This window comes from Anabrus simplex, chromosome 12, assembly GCF_040414725.1.
Source record: "Anabrus simplex isolate iqAnaSimp1 chromosome 12, ASM4041472v1, whole genome shotgun sequence".
Taxonomy (NCBI): Eukaryota; Metazoa; Arthropoda; class Insecta; order Orthoptera; family Tettigoniidae; genus Anabrus; species Anabrus simplex.
Window position 1 is genome coordinate 61,746,993 of NC_090276.1, and position 20,715 is coordinate 61,767,707.

A 20,715-nucleotide genomic window follows, 5' to 3' on the forward strand; every position below is an offset into this window, starting at 1 on the left:
CCAAGGAGGTAAAAGTACATCTTTTTATAGCCTTTCACATACTTCCTTGCGAGTGGGAAAGACGTCAGTCGCTGATCATGAGAGTCGACCCCACCCATTCCACCATTATAATCCATCGTTAGATTGGGTTTCAGCTTCTTTTTTTCCTTTTTTTCGTTGGACTGTAACAAAATCTGGTCTATTGTGCTGAATTGCAAAAGTTTACAGGCTTTTTGTCAACCCATTTTATGGCTAGGATTTTGTTTACTGAAGCAAAAGTAAGTTCACCCTTCTTCAGCTGTGTTTTCTTGAATTTAGCAGGCATATGTTTCCTGTTTGCCCTAACCGTGCCAATAACACGTGTGTTAGAATCTTGTGCAAAGACGGTTAACTGCACCAGTTATCAATGTACAAAGTTCTCCATACACCCAGAAGATCCTTACACATGTCAACAACAATCCTCTAACAAACTAGTAAATCATTGTAGGTTGATCCTCCCTCATAAACCTCCAGCAATAGCTGTTCTCTGAAGAGCAAACTTTGTACACCTTTATATCGAATCTTGCGCTCTTGGATGGATTATATTGAACGAATGACAGTCTACCTTTGAATTTCATCATTGATTCATCGATGCAAATATTTTCTTTTGGAGTATACACAAACTTGAATTTGTCCCGAAGTAAAATCTGTAACAGGTCTAACCTGTCATCCGTGCCCAGGACGGAAGTGACCGTCACAGTATGTTGCCACCTGTCATGCTTTGATTTGGAGGAGTCTGTACTAAAATGCAAAAATTCGTTTATAGAAACAAAGCGCTTGAATGGCATGGTTTCACTAAATATGGGAGTTTCTATTACTCTATGTTTCGACCAGTTATCTTGCATTGCAGGCTTTTTTGTCTGTGACATAAGAATACTCAGAGCAAAGTGAGCTTTTAGCTCATTTATAGCAACAGGAAACCAATGTTTTTGTTCATAAGTATTACTGGTTTCAAGGGAAGCAGATAACTTAACAAGAAATGCAGAGGCATAGGCATTGGTTTCCTTTGTAACGTGATCCCAGAACTGTGGGGTTAGAAATTCATTCACTACTCCCATTTCTTTTCTTTCACTATAGAGTGAATTTCAGAAACTGATTTGCATGTTACAGTAACAGGCTTATTGTCAACAAGATCCCAATTCCAAATCTCATTACTAGGGTTCTCCACCCGCTCGTTTTGCATTCTGGTTTTGTCCTGTACTTTCTATTGGCACTATCACCTCAGAACTGAAATCAGAATGACTTTTACCACTGTCAGTTGAAAAAAGAAGTAGAAGAAGAAGAATGTTCACTCTCCAGATAATTATTTCCACTTTCACCATCACTATTTTCAAGCCAGTTGCAAATAGCCTCATCTATGCCGATCTTGGATGCCGTCATGATTGTTTACAACTAGCGGCAAACTGAGGTGCTTTTTATTTTCCGTATTTCAGCACAGAGTTATTATTTACACAGAGAAAATAGCTTCAGGTATCATCTGACATCTTTTGGGTAGGCTGCAAATCCGTGCACCAGGACGGAAGTGACCGTTACAGTATGTTGCCACCTTACGATCGCAGGATGGAAGGTTCCTTCAAGGTGTGGCAATGGGTTAACACAGGTTTTGTCACCCATAATGACATTAGATTGAAAGGTTCTTGTTCTTTCACATCTGAGCAAATGTCAAATCTTTGTTACTTTTGGAGTCTTGATGCAACATCTTTCATGTGAAAATCTTTAAATTTGATTTTCTGCCCCGCTTAAAGCTGGAGATTACATGATATAAACTTCACCTTCCGCCTCTTGACACTTGTTACAATGTTCTCTGTGAGCCGAACACATATCAGGTTAGCATGGAACCCGCAGCAATGATGTAAAAAAGCAACTTTATTTTGTTCTAGCTTGTAAAGTTTTATAGGTGTCAAGATAGAAATGCTATATCTTTGACAGTGAATATCTCTTTATTTTAAGACATTATAATAATTATAATTAATAGTTATTATAATAATATTAATAATTATTAATAAAGCCAGGCGTAGCAGGGGGAGAGGTGATACTCCCACGTGGCGCGTCCCAGGTGGCGGATAGGGGGGTCCTAACCGACTTGCCGGCGGCCTTGAGGGAAATAAAATACCTCTCGCGGACCAAACACACTACCCCCTGCGGGTGGGGGACGCACATGTTGAATACACCCGCGGTATCCCCTGCCTGTCGTAAGAGGCGACTACAAGGGGCGACCAAGGGATGATTGAATTAGAACCATGAAACTACTCTTGATTCGTACCATCATGCGGGGAACACCATGGGTTGCATGTACTTGCGAGTAGTATCACTAACTTGGTACGAAATAGGTTTGTGATTAGTTGCAGTAAAAACCCTGGCCTGGTGGATTCCAGTACCCGTGCGTTGTACCCATATGGGCAACACCGCGGGTCTGGGCGTAGCCTGTGAGTTGTACCACTATATGAGCGACACCGTTGGTCTGCATTGTCTGTGATTAGTACTCACTATGTGAGGAACACCACGGGGCCCTAGGGACCGGCACCCGTGACTAGTACACCTAGGTGAGGAAACTCATCGGTTTGGGTTGGCTGTAAGTGGCGCCATTGTGTGCGAAACACCATAGGTCTGCGTTACCTGTACGAAGTACAATACTTGTGAGTAGTACCATCTTGTGTGGAACACCGTGAGTCTTCGCTACTTTTGATTAGTACCCCAAAATGACAAATACCATGGTTCTACTTTACTCGCGACATGTACAATTCTGTGGGGCCTTAGTCGTCTATTTTGCACCCCTATTGACATCAAGCATCATTGTGCTTTATAAGTGGTCCGTTGGTCAGTAATACTATTATTCATGATCTTTTTTTGTGTCTGATCCACTGTTTTTGTTTGTTTGTTTGTTTTTGTTTTTTTGTAGGGTTCATGTCCATCCATTCATTCTTCATGACATTTTTTATTTCATTTTGGTCAGTGGATGAATCTGAATTTTTTGTTATTTCATTTCGTACCATTAGGAGCCGATGACCTCGATGTTAGGCCCCTTTAAACAACAAGCATCATCATCATCATCATCATATTAATAAAGCTGGAGAACCACTCAAATGTCGGATCATCCCATGGCCTTCTCTCCAAAAGCCTTCAGCATTCTGAAGCTATTTCCCCTAACTTGAAGCTGAATTTGATACAAACATGCTGTTCACATAAATCCTAAACAGAAGTGTGGCTTTAGTCTAATTCTATAGAACAAGCTGCTTTTCAGCACACGGACTCCTCATTGCACAGTGATACTGCTTGTAGCAGGTAACAATAACAACAGTGCTCCAAACGAGCATGGAAAGTACAGTCCAGGAATAAAATTACTAGACCGTGTACAAAGCATTTGTATTCCAAGGAGTTTGTATACAATATTTCTGTTGTGCTGTTGCTGTGGGAAGTTTATTATATACCTTATTGTAGAATTCTGTTCCAGCAAGCCAAGCCCTGAAGTGGAGCGAGGTGCAAATGGAGAACTTGTGAACACAGGGTCCCCTTCAGTGTTGGACACCAAGCGTATCAACCGATACCCACACCTTCAGCCTCTTGACACTTGTTACGATGTTCTCTGTGAGCCGTACACATATCAGGTTAGCATGGAACCTGCAGCAATAATGTAAAAAAACAACTTTATTTTGTTCTAGCTTGTAAAGTTTTAAAGTTGTCAAGATAGAAATGCAATATCTTTGACAGTGAATATCTCTGCCTTTCTTGTATGTATAAATCAGCCCAAATCAATGTTTCCTTTTTTTTTTTTTTTTTTTCTCCCTAAAAATGTTTGAATTAGTCTGACCTCTTTCCACTTGAGAGCATGTAGGCTTAAATTTCTGCTGCATTCTAGTGGATGAATGTTTCATTACGGGATGTTTCCTTATGTAGATTGATAGTATAAATTGCCATCTCTTCACTGATATGAATGTTGATATCATCTGGTGAGAATTCTTATAATTCTTTCAACACTTTGAAACTTCTTACGACTCGTAATTACTTGACTTGCTCTCACTTTGAAATATAATATTGTGTGGCACAGTGCAATTTGAAAAAAGAGAAGTAATTAAGTTTTAATAAATCAGACGATTACAGCACTACACCAGACTGAACTGAGCAAAGCGAGAATGGTTGCATAACATAAGGAAGGGGAGGGCATGGTGTGCGCGGCCAAGTTATGGACGACAGAACACACCGAAATATATGTTGTCTTTCTTATGAACTAATATTTGAACTATTCTACCGGTCTTTCTGTTCAAAGTTCCTGAGGCAAATGATGTGAAAATTTCACTGCCGTCAGGACACCAAGCTGAATCTTGCATTCTCAGGTTGAGTTAATTCATTATTTACACGGATGGTTGACATGTTGGAGGATAAGACTGTGCTCTTTTCATGTAGACTTGGCAGCCTGTCGACGCATTTGTTGGGCAACAACCGAATCGTTTAGAATCACCTTCGCTATGTATCAGAGCACTCTGTCAACCTTTCCGGAATTTGAAATCTTGTGGATCGAAGCAGAAATAGTTAACATACCCATCCTGGGATTTGGTTTTGGGTCCATGGACAAGTTCGTTTTCATGGTTTTACATTAGATATGTATCTTTGTTGTTGACCATTATGACATAATTTCTTTTCTGTCGGCAGAGGCTACAGCTGGAACGAGTAAGTCTACACGAGAGTAAGCGGGGAGATTACGAGCACACTAAGAAGGTTATAGAACAGCTGATCCTCCTGGGGGAAATGGACCGAGCAGTCCAACTTCTTCTTGAGACTGAACTTGACAATGCCAACTACTACACTGATGCCATCAAGTGAGTAAGATATAATTTGCATACATTTCATATCTCGTTGTTGTTGCTGCTTACATTTAAAGAGTGGAGACATTATGACCTTCACTTGTGTGTACGTGGGGTTTCAGCAACATTGGGGCAGGAAAGGAAAGTAATGGGTGTGGGGTTAACATACAGTCCTGGCATTTTCAAGGTTTGAAAAATGGAAAACAGTGAAAGAACATCTTCAGGGTAGCCGATGATATACTTTTATGGGAACCCAGTATTTAGTCCTGTACTATGTGATAGGTCTTATAGCTGTCTTATGGACCTTGCCCTTTATTCTTACAGATGTTCTTCCGTCACTTAGGACCCCACGAATGCTGTGCCACTTGCCTCCTTGAGTAGCAACATTGATTGAACCATGAAATGAAATGAAATGAAATGGTGAATGGCTTTTAGTGCCAGGAGTGTCCGAGGACAAATTTGGCTCGCCAGATGCAGATCTTTTGATTTGACACCCGTAGGTGACCTGCGTGTCATCATGAGGATGAAAGAATGATGATGAAGATGACACATACACCCAGCCCCCGTGCCAGCGAAATTAACCAATTAAAGTTAAAATTCCCGACCTTGCCGGGAATCGAACCCGAGACCTCTGTGGCCAAAGGCCAGCATGCTAACCATTTAGCCATGGAACCGGACGATTGAACCATAATTTAAGATGACAGACCCTAAGTAATTGTATGTATTTACTTTTGTCAGTTTTGTTCGGTCTTGACTCTGGATTGCTGGTGGTTACTGAAAGTACATGGGTTCTTTTTACAATGTGCTTTTCATGGCATAGGAAAGGACTAGGAGTGGGACGGAAGCAACCGTGGTCTTATCTAAGATACAGCTCCAGCATTTGCCTGGTGTAAAAATGGGAAAGCATCTTCAGGGCTGCCGATGGTGGGGTTCGAACCCTTAATTTCTCAAATTGAAGCTCACAGCTACATGGCCAGCTTGCTCGGTCAGAGCTAATTTAATGTGGTGCGAATACCTGATGTGAATACCAAATGAAAGGATTCAGAAGGAAGCCTTTGAGAAAATGATCGCTAGAAAGAGAGCTAGAAGACAAGCAGCACAGTGATCGAAGAAGAATGGTGGAAAGACACTTTAAAGTGGAGGTCTTTGGTTCATTATCCTACCCATTGTGTGTCTGGAAATGGATGAAGATGCAGCAGTGTAACTTGCATGTAGACCATTCTGTTCAGGACCGAGCGAGTAGCTGCGTAGTTTGGTTCATGTAGCTGTTAACTTGCATTTAGGTTCAAACCTCACTGTCGGCAGCCCTGATAATGGTTTTTCATGGTTTCACATTTTCGCACCAGGCATATGCTGAGGTACTTTACGTAAGACCATGGTTGCTTCCTTTCTGCTCTTAGCCTTCCCCTATACCATCGTCGCCATCAGTGCGATGCAAATCAAATTTTAAACAAACTTATCCAGGGGCAGATTTCTTTGATGATGACTACCAGTAGTCGTCGTCGGCGGCTGTAACTCGATCGGAATATATATAACTTCTTCCTGCATACATTGACCAGTTCAACTCAGTTTATGGATGTGTTTGCAATGACTAAGCAGACCAATCCTGGCATAAAACATATGCCCACACAAATCACACTGAATGGATAGAAGAGGACGGTGTTGTAATTTATGGAGTTTTCTTGCTTGTCACTTGGCCTCTTGATGTCTGCGGCGTTCTCTTTCAAACAAGTTGACGGCGGTGGATGTAGTGTTCCACCACAGTGAACGGTGTCCGACTCGTTGGCTGAACGGTCAGCGTACTGGCCTTCGGTTCAGAGGGTCCCGGGTTCGATTCCCGGCCGGGTCAGGGATTTTAACCCTAATTGGTTAATTCCAATGGCACGGGGGCTGGGTGTGTGTGCTGTCTTCATCATCATTTCATCCTCATCACGACGCGCAGGTCACCTACGGGTGTCAAATAGAAAGACCTGCACCTGGCGAGCCGAACCCGTCCTGGGATATCCCGGCACTAAAAGCCATACGACATTTCATTTTACAGTGAACGGTCCACAGCACATTCTTCCCATGTCTGTATATCCATACCAGTTGTCTTCATGGTATGTTTCAGCTGGTCCTTAAAATGCTTAAGAGGGACTCTCGTGAGGTCTACTGCCGGAGCGAAGTTCACCATAAAGAATTTGGTGGGGAGACCTTGCATCACCCATGCCGTGAACATGGCCTAACCATCTCAGTTGATGAGCGATGATTGTTGCCTCAATGCTATTTAGCTGCGCTTTGTCGAGAACTGCCGTGTTGGTCACATAGTTCTCCCACTTAATATTCAAGATGAATCTCATTTTCTGTTGGTGGAAGCGCTCAAGTTTTTTGATATCATGGCGATAGTGTTTCCAAGTTTCACAGCCATACAGTAGCGTGGAAATGACAAAAGATTTGTACTATCAGTATGTCATCCACATAGAGCATTATTGTTTTGTATAGCCTGTTACATTTACCTGTTTTTAGGGCATGCCTGGTGGCCACCATCCAATCAACTGGTGCAGCTCAGAGCACCATCAAGCTAGTAGCAACCAACCTCATTGCCAATGGGAATATCTGGGAGGGGGTACAACTGCTTTGTCTCATCGGTAAGGGACTGGATGCATGTCGCTACCTGCTGTCGTACGGCCTGTGGGATTCGGCCGTGTGGCTGGCCAAAGCTGTACTTCCCCTACCTGACTCTCACGAGGTGCTGCGCAAATGGAGTGAACATCTCTGTGCCGGAGGGCAAAAGGTAAGACGTTCCTTCAACAGATAATGAAATAATTTGTTTCCATACCAGTATAGCCAGTATAGTAGGAGTTCCCCTTTAATCACTTGTCGAGGGTCGGCCTCTGGATCCCAAGATCGCGGATTGAAATCCGGCAGGGTAATTGGATTTTTGAAGGGTAGAAGAGAGTCCATTCGATATTCCAAGTAACTAAGGCAGACAAGCATTGTGTTTCCTTATTCTCTGGTATTTTGAAATTCTAGTTCTTGGCTGGTTCATTGTGCAAGTTGGCGCCAATCTGATGCAGTAACGCTCTTTGCAGTCCGTTACAAACATAATATATTCTATGCAAGAATTTTGCATGTGTGCTTGGAGTGGAAAGGGTTTAGGATATCATTAAAGTTCATTAATTCAAAATTCTTAATGAAAAGTAGATGATGTTATAAGCTGTGTATCTCTCTGTTTAGAACAAGGCCATACTGGTGACTCTGTCGATGGGTCATTTCGAGCGCGTCTTGGAGATGCTTGGCAGTCAGCGGCTCCATGCCCGAGCTGGACAGTTACTTCAAGCATGTCGAGAGTTTGGAATATATCCTCGCTCTGCCTCTGATATCCTTTTTACTATTATCTATACAAATAAAATTACAATTTTGTCTATACACTTCACATTTTTGCCTCAAACTTAGTTTTTATCTGAATTTTGGAAGGTATTTTTAAGAAAAAATGAAAGACTGAAACTAACTGCATGTTCAAGCTCTCCTACAACTAAGATAATTTAATAAATCCTAAAAGTAACCCTAAGAGCAAAATATTAGTGCGACACCGTAAATACAGTCCCAAATGTTGCATCATTCACTTACATCTCTCCAGGCATAAATTTAGATTCAGTAACTTATAACTTACATGTCTATGTAAAAATTTGCGAATTGTTTGGATAATCTGGTTTTGTTTCTTCATGAATTTTGCCTCTCCCTGTCCCTTCCATTAAATATTCTTGTCTTTGGTCTTCTGAATACTTTTTTCTATGTACTAGCATTCTTAATTTTTTTTTGTCTTTCCACCAACATTGTACAGACACGTAACATTATTTGAGCCTGTACATTATTAGTATGTCTTGCCTCACATAAACCCCACAATTTAAAGTTTTCTTATCTGTGCTGTAATTAACTGCTCCCCTTCCACCACATTCCACTATGACTGGAGTAGTGACCAAAAGTGAATGCATGAATGCAATGGTGCCAAGCCAAGCAACAATAGATCATAACCCATAAATTGAAGAAAAAGGGATCAAAACTTGAGAATTTTCACTTTATTCACTACCTTAAGCTCAACTGTGATGTGTATAGCAACTCTCACTGCACAAGCCAGTACAGTAGGGAAATTATGCAAGTAGATCTTCACAATAACAAAAGTTTTTAAATGTTAGGCTGAACATACAAGTAAATTTTAACTTAACCCTCTTGCACTGAGTGCACCGATAGATCGGCTCTGTCCTATTTAGGTATTTTGTTCATTTATGTGGCTATTAAATGATAACAGATGATCGTGACAGTAACTTAAAACGTTAGATATTGCATTTTACTCAACAGATATACCCGCGAGCCCTGCGATATTTTTATTGTCAACAAATGAAATCTGTTGATCGTGAATGTTTATGTTGTGGTTGGTCGTAGTTGTTGTTGTTGTTGTTGTTGTTGTTGTTGTTGTTGTTGTGTGAATCTGTTCTTGGTTGGCTTATGAATACAACAATTTTATCTTGCTATCAGTTTAGTTTAGAGTTTATTTCGTTTCCTTGGTATATCGTGTGTTTGCTGTACTTCCCGAACTATAATTATAAATCTTCTTATTACTCCGTTGTTGCACGTGGTTGCGTCATTTTTTTCTCGTAATGGCTGGGCTGTGTTCAAGGCCGAATGATTCTCATGTCCTTGAATTTTCAAATGATTTAGACAGTAATAGTGACTTTTTTTGTCGAAAGTGTTTCCCATTAAGTGGGAAGTGACGACCTTACCACTGAAGATTTTTGCACACTCACAGCTGCTTGCCGTGTGTTGGACCATGAAGAACCTGACATCGATGACAGTTGTGTGCACAGTGAATAACTTTGTGCCAAGCTTCATGAGTGAATTGCAGGACCCACATCATATTGATATAAAATTATTCAGAGTTAAATGTTCTTTCTTTTAGGTTTAAGAGCAAAGATGAAAGACGCAATAACGTCTGATCTTTCTGTCCTTGAAAACCATTATTGATTTTTCAAAAATGATTTTCAAAGTTTAATACATTTTTTGGCTTTACCAATAATAATACTTCCAAGGTATATTCATTTCTGAAATGCTCATAGTTTCCTATATTACTATGATTTATTTTATTTTAATGCGTGTCAAATTGTTTGTGTTGATTTTTTTGTAATTTGGTTACAAAATAACAAAAATTAGTTTGAGCTGCTTGGAACAAACCCCTGCATATAGGCTGAGTGCAAGAGGGTTAAGAAAGACATTCAGGTCGGTACGCTATGGTATAACTTCTGCTTTTTAATGATTTTCTCTTCTTAGCCACTCTTTGTGAGGATTGTTTAGCGTGATTATTATTCCTTAACCGAACCCCACAGCCATTATTGGCAGCTGTTGAGTTGGACTTTGCTCGCCTGCTCTTCAACCTAGGCAACCAGAGTGGAGCTATAGCTCTGAGCAGCAAGCTAGGAGCCACGGGCGAGAAGCTTCATCGGGAATTTCAGATCCTGGCGTCAGAGACTGGATCTTCGTAGCTACGCAGGTGGGTTCATTTTCTTTCAGTCACAGTTTTTCCTGGATTTCACATGAATGGAGGGGTTGAAGTGGAAAATTTCACAAACTAGAACTGTTATTCCCTCGCCATATTTCGTCTAATCAACTCCATTGAAAGACATTTCATTATGGCCCTATTGAACTGGTACCACAGATGTTATAAAAATGTTTTTATTAGTAGACAAGCAGAGTATCATATATCATAGTGAAAAAAGTGCTGGAAACAAAAAGATTTTTTTGTAACATCTGTTCAGATAAATAGATATAGTTTTAAAATAGGCCGAGTAAATCCATTTTCCCTCCCATTTCACCACCCCATTCAACCGTCCACATTTAAAAAAAATTATCTTAATTTTTAAATTCACGTAGATTTTAAGTAAAACAATGTACTTATTAAGATGTTCTTAAGAAGATAAATACTTAGTAATTTCACCTAAGCGGTGTAATACAGCTGAAGATGTTCCAAATGGAATGAAACATGTACTGTATGTGATTAATTGATTTGTTTAATAAAATATAAGTATCAAAAATTTACTGTTATTGATTCATTGTAAGTGGTATGTTCCAAGCTGTCAGTGGAGAGATGGTGTGGAATGACATCAGTAGATGAATATGTTTAAAAGTAAAAAATATCGCAGTATGAAGATAAAGCTGGAATTCAAGAGAACAAATTGGGGCAAATATCTGTTTGGGGAGTTAGGGATTGGAATAACTTATCAAGGGAGATGTTCAATAAATTTCCAACTTCTTTGTGATCATTTAAGAAAAGGCTAGGAAAACAACAGATGGGGAATCTGCCACCTGGGCGACTGCCCTAAATACAGATCAGTAGTGATTGATTGATTGATTGATTGATTGATTGATTGATTGATTGATTGATTTATTGATTGATTGATTGACAAGCTATAAACCACAGACTGATGGATCATATAACAATATTTCATTAATTGCTTTAATACTGTTTATGCTGTATGAAAATAAATACACTGGCAGAATAATGAATGATTGTAAAAAGAGACTATTTTTTCTAACGGAATCACTTATAATGTGTGGAGAATCTTGATCAAATTCCTTGTACTATTTTTCTACTATACAGTAGAAGTCCGTTATAGCGAGAATTCACAACGGCGAAAAATTTACTCGCTATAGCGGATTGTCGTTATATCCGATTTTTTGTAAAAATCGGGAAAACCCCCAATCACATTAAAATCAGTATGCCGGATTCGGCCAATTTCAGCGGCTAGCGATGTATAGGTCTTAATCGCGGACTTTGAAAGTCAACGAACGAGTTTATTGCGCGGCGGTATGGCAATTCCGCCCTTGCATTTTTGTGCACATACCTCACAATTTCATCTTCGGCTTCTTTAAAGCGTCCTTGTTGCGGGCCACTGAATGCATTTTTTGTGCAGTACGCATTTTTAAGCTATCTCTGTCTTCACGGTAACGCCGGATATTGGCTTTAGTTAGTCATATCCCGTATTTTCTTGTGGCTGCACAATTATTATACATTTCTGAGTGTTTAATAGCCATTAACTTAAAATTGGCATCATCACATCGACGAAAAGCCGTTGAAAATTTGCCGGCAATACCTGTTCCACGTATCTTTACAATACGACGATCCATCACAAAAATATTCCTGCTGTCTATAAAACTTAATTTTACTAAGCGTCAGGTACAGCAGACGCGAAATAGGCTAACTTAGGTACTGAGTAGCCGTGGCCTTTCTAAGAATTCGAAGGCTCGCATGTTTTGATGCCATTCTGCAAATTTAAGAAACGTTTTTGTAGAGGATAATAGAATGTCATTCTTTCTTCACTATTTCCCGTGATCCAGTGATGTTACACACAGGCACTGTACAACCGGTCGCCGCGGCTAGCGATGTATGATAAAGAGGCGGTCGTTTATTGTCATCGAGTTTTGTCTGCGCGTGCGGCGGTGTGAAAAACAGCGTGGTTACTGCGGCAATTGCCAGTGGTGTTCATTACTATCAGGCCGCGAATGCAAAACGACCCTTGATTTTTCACATGGGATTCTGGGAAAAAAACGTCGTCTTGGATTCGGAGAAATACGGTATCACTCCAGAGACTTCGGTGGCAAACATTTCAGTTTTCTTCTTCAAACGGCTTCACCTAACCTAACCGTATATGTACCTATCATGAAAACCTATTTGAAACGCATGTAGAGAAAGGATAACCTCCTCGTTAAAAATTGACATACCGGGCGAGTTGGCCGTGCGGTTAGGAGCGCGCAGCTGTGAGCTTGCATCCGGGAGATAGTGGGTTCGAATTCCACTGTCGGCAGCCCTGAAGATGGTTTTCCGTGGTTTCCCATTTTCACACCAGGCAAATGCTGGAGCTGTACCTTAATTAAGGCCACGGCCGTTTCCTTCCCATTCCTAGCCCTTTCCTATCCCATCGTCGCCATAAGACCTATCTGTGCCGGTGCAACGTAAAGAAAATAGCAAAAAAAAAAAAAGACATGGGAATAGCTTTCGGAAATTTAACTAGACGCGAGAAAATATAAACTATCCTCTGAAATCAGTGATGCACCTTGCCATATCTTGAGGTGTACCACATTCTTACTTAATTTCAGTATCCTATATGGTATACCATTAAAATTAAGAGATCGTTTACTTCAGCCTTTATTTTTAACCAGTTAACAGCTGCTATGGGCCACGTTGTTTTATACATTTATTAGTAAAACACGTTATCCTCATTCATTTCGAATTTTCTTTAGAGAACAGCAGTTGACGGGTATTACTAATCGACTCCAATATCGCTTTCGAATGTTGAGAGAGAGCTCTCAAATGCAATTAGCGCGAAAACTATACCGTACCGAAGATGATCGATCGCACTTTGTGGCAAACGTTTCAATTTTGTTATTCAAATAGCGTCAGCTATCCTTAACTGTACTATATGTATGATGATTATATACTTCAAACGCCAGTAGAGAACCTACTCGTTATAAATTTACATGATAATAGCCTTTCCGTAATTTAACGGACGCGAGAAAGTATAAACTAACCTCGTAATCAATGACTCACTCTGCCATATCTTGCGGTGTAGGCCTATCTCATTCTTACTTAATTTCGGTATTTAGCATTAAAATTAAGCGATTATCTTTAACGAGTTAACAACGGTCATCGGACACGTTATTTACACATTTATTACGAAAACATGTTCTCTTTCATTTTCCTTGCGGAAGAGCAGTCCACGGGTATAACTAATAGACTCCGACATTGCCTTCGAATGTCGACGAGAGAGCTCGCTGGTGGGCATAGCGAGAAACGATACGGTGTATGGCTGTTCAGGCGTTTGTTCTATTAACCAGCATTGCGTCTTAGGTCTGACACTAGACTCGTCAGAGTGGGATGTGTCAGACCCTACCCACTGATGCTGGGGTGTATGCAGGTGAACTTATCAGAAGCCTATTTATGAGGCACAGTCTGATAACTGCTACGGGAGATTTCCATTTGGAATTGCTAGGCGGGCATTAATTCCATTGTGGAGTTTTATCTCCCGTAGCAGTTATCAGACTGTGCCTCATAAATAGGCTTCTGATAAGTTCACCTGCATACACCCCAGCATCAGTGGGTAGGGTCTGACACATCCCACTCTGACGTGTCTAGTGTCAGACCTAAGACGAAATGCTGGTTAATAGAATTTCCATTTGGAATTGCTAGGCGGGCATTAATTCCATTGTGGAGTTTTATCTCCCGTAGCAGTTATCAGACTGTGCCTCATAAATAGGCTTCTGATAAGTTCACCTGCATACACTCCAGCATCAGTGGGTAGGGTCTGACACATCCCACTCTAACGAGTCTAGTGTCAGACCTAAGACGAAATGCTGGTTAATAGAGCAAACGCCTGAAAAGCCGTACATCTAATTTTTGATCTGATTTGATATGCTCTATTGGTGGAAAAATATCTGGTTCCCTCCATGGGAATTTAGAATTTCCAAACGATACGGTGTCGAAGATGATCGATTGAATGCAGTATAATGACTAGGTGCATAAATATCGGCAACGGAAAAATCGAGCGCGCATAATCACTCATAATAACGGATGCGTCAGTGAAAGGGCTCTCGCTGTAACTGAAGGATAATACACAGTTTAATATAGGAATTTTGAAGGGACGCGCAAAAGGGATCGTTATAACGGAGTTCTCGTTTTATGCCGTACTCGCTATAGCGGACTTCTACTGTATTTTGATCTATGAATTCATGTTATGATACGGTCAAAGTCCTCTTATACATTATGTGATGTTTTGTTCTATGAAAAAATAATAAATTGCAGATATAAGAAATGTAATATAAAATTGAACAATTTCATGATTTATAATAATAAGTTCATAAGTAAAAAATGTCATTTTGGGATTTTCATTTGGGTACAGGGAATGTTTTCCACTCCATGGTTTCTCATTTCTTCTTTTCTTACCTTTTTTAATATTTTATATTGCATGTTTTAAATAGTGATATATTTACTGCATAGTTAACTGTTGAGAAATTCATTTTTAATATTCAACAAGAACGCTACAGCATGCTTCACAAAGCAGAATAAATGTGGTCACTTGCGCAAGAAATACTGTAGAATGATACAGCCTACGTTATTCTAGTTCGTTCCAGTTCAGTTAAACCTGTACGTTTATACCTATCGTAGAAGCAGCAACTCTCTTTTGGATTTCCTGACTAGTTCTATCAATATTTGAGGTATGTCTCCATAATGTATCAAATCTTATATTAAAATTTCTGGCAGAAAGATGTACAGATATCTCTGCTCTTAGTATGTGCTCTGAATGAATGATGAAGCACATTATTGTTCACAGGTAATTTTGAGGTATCATGAGTAGATACATGGTTGGTGTGATATTGTTTCTGCTCTCTCTTCCTCATACAGTGGAGCCTCGATTCTCCATTTTTGGAGAGACCACGGAAAAAAAACGTACAACACGGGAAAACGGAAAATCCGGGAATGAATGAACCATCAACAATTTGGCTAAACATCACAAAAATGAAATATGTATACTTATAATCTTACAAACACCTCTAAACCAAACCAAACCAAACCAAACCAAACAAACTACAGCCCCAATGTGCCTTCCGCCTACCAATCGACCGCCCTCGATCCGAAGGCCTGCAGATTACAAGGTGACACATGGTCGGTGTGTCGAATCCTCTCGGCCGTTATTCCGGACTCTCTAGACTGGGGCCGCCATCTCACCATTCAATAGCTCCTCAATTAAAGGTAATCGTAGAATGAGTGAACCTGGAACCAGCCCTCATAAAAACGTATGCTCCTCAATTAAAGGTAATCGTAGAATGAGTGAGCCTGGAACCAGCCCTCATATCGAGGTAAAAATGCCTGACCTGACCGGTAATCGAACCCGGGCCCTCCGGGTGAGAGTCAGTCGAGTTAGACCGCGGGGCCGGCTTCAAACATTAATTACCGGTAGGTGTCTTAAAAATCTGGAAACGTTGCATTCAGTTTTACTGGGGGAACTTCGTCAGTTTCCTCTGAAAACTTCTTTCAGTTCAGCAACTTTGATCAGCCAGAGCCACATTCTTCGAAAAATCTAATACGGTACTCGCAACGACAAGCCAAACAACAATCGACCACAAGTAGTTTTTAATTCTCTATCTCTGATCTAATAAAATAAAGTACATTAGATACAAAAGCGCCCAACATGATGGCGAAATCCTTTTTTTAATCTTTCATTGTAATTTGGTCACCTGTATACTGTTCGTAGTCAGTTTATGGAAATCTTGTACTGCGTAAATTAGGCCTACGTTGGCCTTTCAAGGTTATGTTGAACTCGAGAGTATTGTTTCGAATGTAAGTATCGATCTTCATGTTCTCAAATGCATTAAATTCAATTCTGCCCGTCATTAATCATAATCAAACTGGAAAGGGAAAAAATATCATTAACACTTCCAAAATTATGATTATTCACGACCTTGAGTTCAGCTGGAAAGCGTGCTCGCTGTACAAGTCGGTAAGAGGGCGAAAGGATACAAAGCTTTAAATGCAACGTGCGCAAATAAAGCGATTGCGGTTTCCACAACATTTGAACACAAAAACGTGAAATTCCCTGTCTTATATTAGGATGAAAACAGTAATAGGCAATCTCAAAACCTCCCGTGGCTTTATATATGTATGTTCTGGTCTCGATAACGTAATTGTGTACGATAATATTAAAATATTACTGTAAATTTGTGTTACTTAAGAAGGAGCAGTTTCGATTCCTGCCTGAAAGCCCAGTGACTATCCTATACAGTGCTCTGAGGGAAATGCCGAAATCCTGTTCGGCGATACACTCGAAGAAAGTAAGAAAATAAACATCTAACCCTGGACATACCGTAATCTAGATGTTTTGCAAGTACCTATGAACATTTGACGAAATTCGTTTCGTGTTCAAGAGCTGTCGAAGAAATGCGCTCTGTCTCCTTCCAGTTGTTGTGGACACACTCTGCTTTATGATTTCCACGGATTCTCTAAACAATACCTCCGGAATGCGATGCTAAGATGGTCCCTTATAAAACTTGGCCGCCGATCGCTTTTCCAGTACAGTACTTCCTCAAAATACCGGTACCGCAATGACGACACGTTAACACCAAGATCCGTAAGTATGCCATAGCCGTCCTTTTGTGAGACACGTTCTTGAAAAACGCGTGATCGAGGATTTAGCGTTCATGGGACTGAAATTTCTGGAAGGTTGATTTGGGAAATCGTTTCTTCAAGGAACGGATAATACAGGATTTTTACAACATAATTTAATTAGGATGCTCACGGGACCACGTAATTTGAACGAATAATACGGGAAAACGTAGTTTCCGGGAACGTATAATCGAGGTTCTACTGTACTGATAAAATGTCTGTAACTTGAAGTGTGCAGTGTAAGGAAATGATGATGACCCAGATGTGTCAGTTGCCTGCTCTCACATTGTGCATTGCCCTTTTGAAACTGGAATGAATGGAAGTTGATTGTGGTTCTTATTAGTTGTACAGTGTGAATGCTTTTGAGTGTTTGGTTCAGATTCTGTAATACAGTGTGTGGATGTCATCAGGTTAGTAAGAGTAAAATTGGTAAACATATGTAACACAACTAAGTAAATAGGCAAAGTGTGTGTGGATGTGTATTTAAAATATTAGTAATTTAAAAGGAGTGAATGTAGAATGAATGTGGAACGTAAGGTTCCTGAAGAAGACTGCTGGTATGGTCGCAGCTGTTGCTGATATCGAAGTGCATCTGAGGTCGTTTAAGACCAATGATTATAATCTGCAAGAACCTTCTGTATGCTAGAGAGAAATTGCGTGCATGGTGTGGATAAAGGGAGATCACAGTGTTAGAGGGCGGCATATAACTGAATGTACTTCATCTGGCTGGCTAGACCAGGAGTTTATCTGATCCTTTATGCAGGAAGAATAATGATAATCACCATATCTTATGGGGATACAGTTGGGTTGCAGTTAATGTGTGCTCTGTCTTTCTGCCTCTCATCACCATATGTCAGTTCAGGTTCCATTGCTTTTTGCTCTTTGTAACCTGTTCTATCCACAGTATAATCTGTATCTCTGTAATTCATTTAATTTCATTCGTAATTCCCCGATTTATTTAACCCCCTCCCTGATATGTCGTACTAAGTCGTAGGGAAAAGGAATCGTATTCAGTCATATATCGTACTAGGTCATACCTGGGTTTTAGGAGTGTATACCTCTGCCATCTCGTGGAGAATTTTAGAGTTAACTACTGCCACTCTTGGCACGGAGTATTTAGAAAATATTACTATGGATCATAACATTTAATAATCTTTGGATAGTAGTTTAAATGTTTTCGGAAATATGTGACCCACGTATTGCAGCAAGATCACACTCGATGTAAACTGAAATGGCAGGATGATGAGCGGTGGGTTGTGTTACGGATGAGGAAATACTATATTTGCAGGACGAATGTGTTGATTTAGGAGGTTATTACAAACCATTATTCTCGTCATTATTCCGTATTGAAGAAGAGCTAATCACAAAGTTGATACAAGGAGTAATTTTAATACCACCTATTCAATACAATTTATTCCACTATTGTGTGGTTAAATACACATGGAAATTACCAGAAATATTCAGTAAATATTCTTCAATATGTTTTATGTAACTTGTGACTCCTTAGACCATGTGTGTTTTAAGATTGATTGAGGCTGATGATGCCCAATAAACAGTGGGCGAAACATGTACCCCGCAAATTTCTGGTAATTTCCATGTGTATTTAACCACACAATAGTGGAATAAATTGTATTGAATAGGTGGTATTAAAATTACTCCTTGTATCAACTTTGTGATTAGGAGGTTATATCGATACAGCAGTGGTGGTAGTGGTTTTGAAATAAACTCATAAGGATTTGAAGATGAGTGTTAAATGCAGGAAGATGATGGACCTCCACAGGCTAAATCAACACATTCGTCCTGCAAATATAGTATTTCCTCATCAGTAACACAACCCACCGCTCATCATGCTGCCATTTCTGTTTACATCGAGTGTTATATTTGAACTAGGAGTTGCGTATCTCCGGTTGTTCAAATTGTCCTCTATAAATTTTCCTTTGCCACAGCGTTACTTGCATCCCTCGTAAAAATTACAGATATATAGGAGTAGTAAGTAGTTTTATATTTATTACTGTTCAAATGTTGGCTCTACAGATCTGGAGTCTGTTGTAAAACAAGAAAGATGTCTGGAAAGTTGTATTTTAGTAGCATCAAAGATTCATCTATTTGAAATGGCCAAACATTGCAGTCTTACTTTCAACCATTTTTATCTTTCAACGTACTCTTCATTGAGGAAATTCTTTCTCTGTAAGTTACCTTTACTAAGTGTCTTGAGGGCTGATAATATTGTTACATAATCTAATAATATTTTGACTTCTTTCTCTGCTTGTAGGCCAAATGTTCTGATGAGCTGCTGCCATCAGTCCTGGAAAGTCCTGCGTTAGGAGAGGATGTGTCGATATAGTGACTGATTCAGAATTTTTTCTGTGATATTTGAAAACATTCCTAACTCCATCCTCCTACAATACTATCTTGTTAGAAAAGCTACTTTTCGCAGCTTCGAAATGAGAGACACCTCAGTGGAGATGCTTCATTGTACAGAAGAACACGGTGGGTAAAGTTGGTACTTAGAACAACAGTCAAGCTTTAAAGATTTCATGTTAGACCTTGCATAACTGTATATGTAATGGTGTATTTAATGTTGCTATGAAAAAAGTTCAAATGATCTGATGTAGCACAAAACTTGTATAGTCTGTCTTGCATTTTTGTTGTTAAATATCTTCAGATTTTATTTTATATCAGAAAGAAGACAGTTGATAGTCATGAGTGTAGTGTAAATATTAGATAAGATAAGGAAACAGCTCCTTGACATCACATTTGGCTTCTGATCTTGATATTTATCTGCTAATGTAGCGATGCCAGCTGAATCCTGGCGGAGGGTAATGACATTTTTAGGGTGTGTAAATGCATTGATTCCATCGTTGCCTTCCAGCTTGCTGAATAACTCCTGTTGGGCAAATTTTCGATGCGTCTGCATTTCTTAATCCATTCAAATGGAATGGACATGAAAAATTAAAGAATTTTAAGCGATCTTATTATCTTGCTTGAAAACATACAACTTACCTGCATGTCAGGTGACAAGTTACAATAATTATTGCTCAGAAAGATTAATGATAAATTGGATGCTTTTCAGTAGGAAAGTGCAAAGTGCCAAATGTAAAAAAATAAAATAAAAAGCCTTGGATTTTTTGCTGGAAGGATCTTGAGAAGACTGTATTATCCGCACACTTTATCTTGGTGCATTTACACCCTAGTGATGAATCGGTCGACCTCGGCGATCTTCGAGGTTCATACTGGCAACCTTTGAAACGCAAACTATGAATCGCTTAAGCATCGTTGTGCGACATCTGGCGTACACTTTACGTACTAGTACTGTTGTTGTTTACACAAAGCCAAAGTATAGAATTCATGCTAGGAACAAGATTCGCATCGAGAAATGTTTTATAATGTTATATAATGTGTATGTGACTTAGTTGTTGGCTTAAGATGATAACGGTTTAGAAATTTCATATTGATCGATCATATTCTCGATGCAACTCAGATTTAATTTTCATTCAGTTGGCAGCACCAGGCAGCACTATCGATACCGGAACAGCTCCCTCCTTACTCCTCACCCCCGTACACAAATGCACCAAGATAAACTGTGCGGATAATAAAAGGTTCTTAAGGCACACAAGAGATGGTAGTTGTGCTGAGTCCCCAACTCTTGCATAATTACAAAAGGTACAATATGCCATGCATTTCTTTTGGAGTTGCTTTTTGTGGTAGGAA

The 20,715-nt window shown here is 39.8% G+C and overlaps 1 protein-coding gene across 1 annotated transcript in view; it reads left to right on the plus strand.

The window, feature by feature from the left end:
• Positions 1 to 19,958, plus strand: part of LOC136884513 (WD repeat-containing protein 11) — a 134,912-nt gene extending 114,954 nt beyond the window's left edge. Inside the window, exons 20-25 of the mRNA XM_067156741.2 lie at positions 3,470 to 3,623; positions 4,666 to 4,832; positions 7,323 to 7,590; positions 8,034 to 8,175; positions 10,176 to 10,341; positions 19,277 to 19,958. Coding sequence (XP_067012842.2) covers positions 3,470 to 3,623; positions 4,666 to 4,832; positions 7,323 to 7,590; positions 8,034 to 8,175; positions 10,176 to 10,333 — 889 coding nt within the window. The 3' untranslated portion in view covers positions 10,334 to 10,341; positions 19,277 to 19,958. The remainder of the gene's footprint in view (positions 1 to 3,469; positions 3,624 to 4,665; positions 4,833 to 7,322; positions 7,591 to 8,033; positions 8,176 to 10,175; positions 10,342 to 19,276) is intronic.
• The last annotated feature ends 757 nt before the right edge of the window (positions 19,959 to 20,715 follow it).